Here is a 4,003-nt window from a genome sequence, read left to right as displayed (position 1 = left end):
TGTTCCAAAACAAGAAAACATGGAGAAATTAGACTGTTAGTCAGTTAATAGCTATGCACTGTTTGCCCTTAAAGTAATAACCACACTTCAGACTTTTAAAAATTCAATTTTGTAGTGTATGGCTCTCTTCTTGAAATGGCACCAGTTTGCAGCAATCTGCTGCTGTCATTCCTTTGGTTACTGAAAGTGATCAATCCATCTAATTCACAATAAAATATATTACATACTATAATTATCTGCAATTTTACTTCTACTGCTAGAGTTCCATTCCCATCAATAATTTGCCTTGTTCTAATAGTCCCAATAAATCCTTTAAATTTAAACTAACTGATACTCACCACTTTGTCCATGTATACACTTAACTGAGCATGTGGTGAATAAAAAAATCTTGTTTCTTAAAACTTTATATTAAATGCAGATATCATAAATATGTTTTTTTTTTTAGATAAGGGCGAAATATCTAGGTAATAAAACATAGAAGACTTAACTGAACTCTATACAGTAGCTTTTCGGTGATATGCACACTAATAAAAACCTCTATCATTTATATAGACAAAAATTTGTTATATTTTGAAATAATACAGACGAAGGTGTAATAAATAATGTATGTGAATATAATACTTTTAATCAATGTTCAAATGCATGCATACAAGCCTTCAATCCATCAAATGCATTAAATAAAGTAAAACTTAATCAGAGGGTCGCTTTTCACTGTGTTTTTTGGTGAATTCTTCAGCATTTTTAGAAAATTTTTTCCTATCCTTGAGGAACTCTTCAGCCAGTTCTGCACGCAATGGATGTTCAGGTTCTGGATCATTGACAAGAGCTACCAGAGCTTGAATAACTGAAACAATTATATCAGATACATAACTTACAATGATTATCTATTTCAAATATAATATTTATTATGGTGTTAATACTTCTTGTCCAAAAACAGTTTTTTGCTGTTAAAATAACAGTGTCTAGGCACAGAATTCACTGTATTGTATCTATAAGTGTGTCAATAACACACAAAGTTTATTTGGTTTATAAATGCTGAATTAATTTCTTGAGTAAAATTAATATAAATAAAGAATTACTTCATTAATCCAAGAAAGAGAAGCCCGTATGAAAAATAATCCTTAACTCCTATAATAGCCCCAATATTATAAAATAATTGTTCAGAGGTGATTTAATCTCAATACTGTGAAGTATATCTGAGTTACTATGTGTTTCCGCAGGCAAGTGTAGTACTGGTGATAATCCCCCACACTCTCTATCTACTCCTCTGTTATCTACTGAAACGTCCGGGCAACTAGAGCGGCTTTTTTCTTTAGACAGTCAAACGTCCAGGCAACCAGAGTGGCCCAGTCGACTTGCATATTTATTTTGTGTTATAATCTGTAGTATGAGTGAATTAGCTTGTCAAATACGATTTTTAAGACTCTATGGTAAGTAATTGTAATAGGCTTATCTTTAAATATCAAGTATCCGAGCAAAAATTAAAAGAAATAATTAATTGAAAATCGGTTTGCGGGGGGAATTGTCATTTGTTTATTTTTGTAGTGTCAAGTGTTTTGTTATTGTTTTGTTTATCATGTAAGTGTAATATTTTAATTACGTATTATATTTGTTTTATATATGAAATTAATCCTCATGATATCTAGTTTCCGATTTTATCTACAAATTACATATAAAATTCTTCTTACGACATTAAATCGACAAGTTATAACAGTATGATCGATACTACTTTATCGATTTGGTTTAAATATCAAATTTTTATTGTAATCCAATTAATTAACAGTAAATCATTGCTTGTAATAGGGACAAAATATCATAAATATAATGTTTATAATATTCAACAATCTGGATGTATTGAGACAACCAAGTATTTCACGTTTTACTTGTGCATTCCGCAGATAAATTGTAGGTATATACTAAGAATGGCTGCTTTATTTTAGTTTAATGCAACAATCCCGTAAGTCGAAGTAATGACATATTAATATCAAAAAATAGGTTATATAGTCTATTTCAATAATAATCAAGTTGTATTAATGTGTGCGCTAATATTTTACATAAAAACTTAATATAATGAAAATGTTATCACATTTCTACCTATAATCTCGAGCTTTAACCTTTTATTTATATATAACTTGGGTTCAAAAACATAATTTATGATTTTACACGTTGATTTTCTATACTTTTAACTACGTGAATGTATTTTTTATATAGCCATAGGTGGAGTCGTTATGTAATTATATCGCTTTTAATAATGATGAATCTCGCGCTCGCCGTCGGATAATCTTAATCGCGACATCGGACGTTTCGCTACCTGCCAGCTGTCATTAATCGGACGTTGCAATAGTTATACAAAGATGCAAATTTCATATGTGAATCATGATCAAAATGGAAATGATCATTCATTGCATATAAATTTCAACACATATACATAAAAAACTCTCATGGGTGAGGACTGTCTCATTTGATATTGGTAATTAATCACTATAAAAGACACCCCATAACAAGTTTCTAATGCAACCATTAAATATCAATTCAGGAAAACACTCATGTATGTTATAAAGCTCCTAAATAACTCAGCACAGTTGTGTGACTTCAATCACAACAGCTATATCTTTTCAGGGCTGGCAGTAAATATATTAATAACATTTAGGAATTATTTCATGATGTTGAACAACAACAACTAACAAACTGTATTATAATGTAATATAGATCTTATAGGAAAGTATTTATTACCTTGATCAGTCTTTGTTGCTGGTTTCCAATTTTCAGCACTAATAATAGGCAAGCACACCTGACCCTTTTCATCAATATTTGGGTGATAGATTTTTGTTTTAAAACTAATTTTGGGAGGCTTAAATGGGTATTCTGCTGGGTAATTAATCTCAATGCGAAAAGCTCCTTTGTTATAAGGAGCATTATCCTGTAATCACAAAATCCATTGATATTATTATTGAAGTTATTTAAGAAATTCTAAGAATAAAATTGCGTCAATCGTTTGCTTACCGGTACTATTAAACCCTGCCATGTAAGAATATTGGATTCATCCACCTGAATATCCCTAAATGATTTAAGTCCCGATTGCCTGATGTCGTTAAGCTCCTGCAAATGTATAAAACGCAACCTTTGATCTTCGACAATAAATCGTACTTAATATAAAATAACAGTAAATATGGGGTAGAATTCATTTTGATAGAAGGTGTAGAGCGCTTACCTTTTGTAATCTTCGTGTTGCTGCCATTGTGAACTCTATTAGAAAATGTTTAGAACAAAGTGACAAAAAAACTATATCAGCCTATATTTTTTCGATTACTAAATTATACCACTTTATCAACATAATTCTCTTCAGTTGGAAGATGAAACCTGAAAAGTCTTATCCATGTCGAAAATATGAATCATCGAATTTTTATTAGAGCGTCAACTGCATGTCAGCTGTCATTATATTGTCAATGTCACATGTTTATTTTTAATTCCACTCCTTTTTAGAGATTTTAGCTCGCACGTTCAATGCATCCGCCAACTTCAAGTATGCTTGCATTATTTATTTGAGGTTTTCTAAAGATGACCAACACGATGTATGAATGTTACAAAGCAGAGCGCCTCATACAATTCTCATTAAAAAAAAGTGCTCAGCGTAAATTTAAAAAATACTTAACATACTATAGTAAAAATCAAAGGTTGACTCAGTTTTCAGTCTCATCATAACAAGCAAGACATACCATAACAGCATGTTCTAAGCAAAAGTATTATTTGCAAGTGGCACAGGTGTAACGTGTTTCGCGGTTATTTTGGATGAACAATATCCACAAACACCAATTTTATTATTATTAGATGTCGCTGAAGACTCGGCACCATCCAGCTGACAAATTTCAGTGAAGTCTTATGATTTTAGGCAAGGATGTATTGAGAGTTCGTCGACGAAGATGCAAATTTATGAGTTGGTATGACAAGGCTCCAAGAACTATTCTGCGGCAAATTTTCTTGTTGCGTCTTCAAATCTGGATTG

The 4,003-nt window shown here is 31.3% G+C and overlaps 1 protein-coding gene across 1 annotated transcript; it reads right to left on the bottom strand.

The window, feature by feature from the left end:
- Positions 1 to 609: 609 nt before the first annotated feature.
- On the bottom strand, positions 610 to 3,396 carry LOC126974021 (ubiquitin-conjugating enzyme E2 L3). Its single transcript, XM_050821389.1, has 4 exons — positions 3,212 to 3,396; positions 3,004 to 3,099; positions 2,734 to 2,920; positions 610 to 844 (listed from the first exon to the last, which is right to left on the bottom strand). The coding sequence occupies exons 1-4, from the start codon at positions 3,236 to 3,238 to the stop codon at positions 690 to 692; spliced, it is 465 nt and encodes a 154-aa protein (XP_050677346.1). The 5' UTR covers positions 3,239 to 3,396; the 3' UTR covers positions 610 to 689.
- Positions 3,397 to 4,003: the final 607 nt, after the last annotated feature.

Source organism: Leptidea sinapis, chromosome 31 (assembly GCF_905404315.1).
Source record: "Leptidea sinapis chromosome 31, ilLepSina1.1, whole genome shotgun sequence".
Classification (NCBI taxonomy): domain Eukaryota; kingdom Metazoa; phylum Arthropoda; class Insecta; order Lepidoptera; family Pieridae; genus Leptidea; species Leptidea sinapis.
The sequence above is the reverse complement of the archived record's forward strand: the minus strand, read 5'-3'. Positions and strand labels throughout refer to the sequence as shown.

Coding starts and splice junctions, on each gene's coding strand:
- LOC126974021 (XM_050821389.1), bottom strand. CDS start 3,238: ATGGCAGCAACACGAAGATTACAAAAG. Junction 2,921..3,003: donor GGCAGGGTTTAATAGTACCG/GTAAGCAAACGA, acceptor TTGTGATTACAG/GATAATGCTCCTTATAACAA. Junction 845..2,733: donor AGCAACAAAGACTGATCAAG/GTAATAAATACT, acceptor TAATTGTTTCAG/TTATTCAAGCTCTGGTAGCT.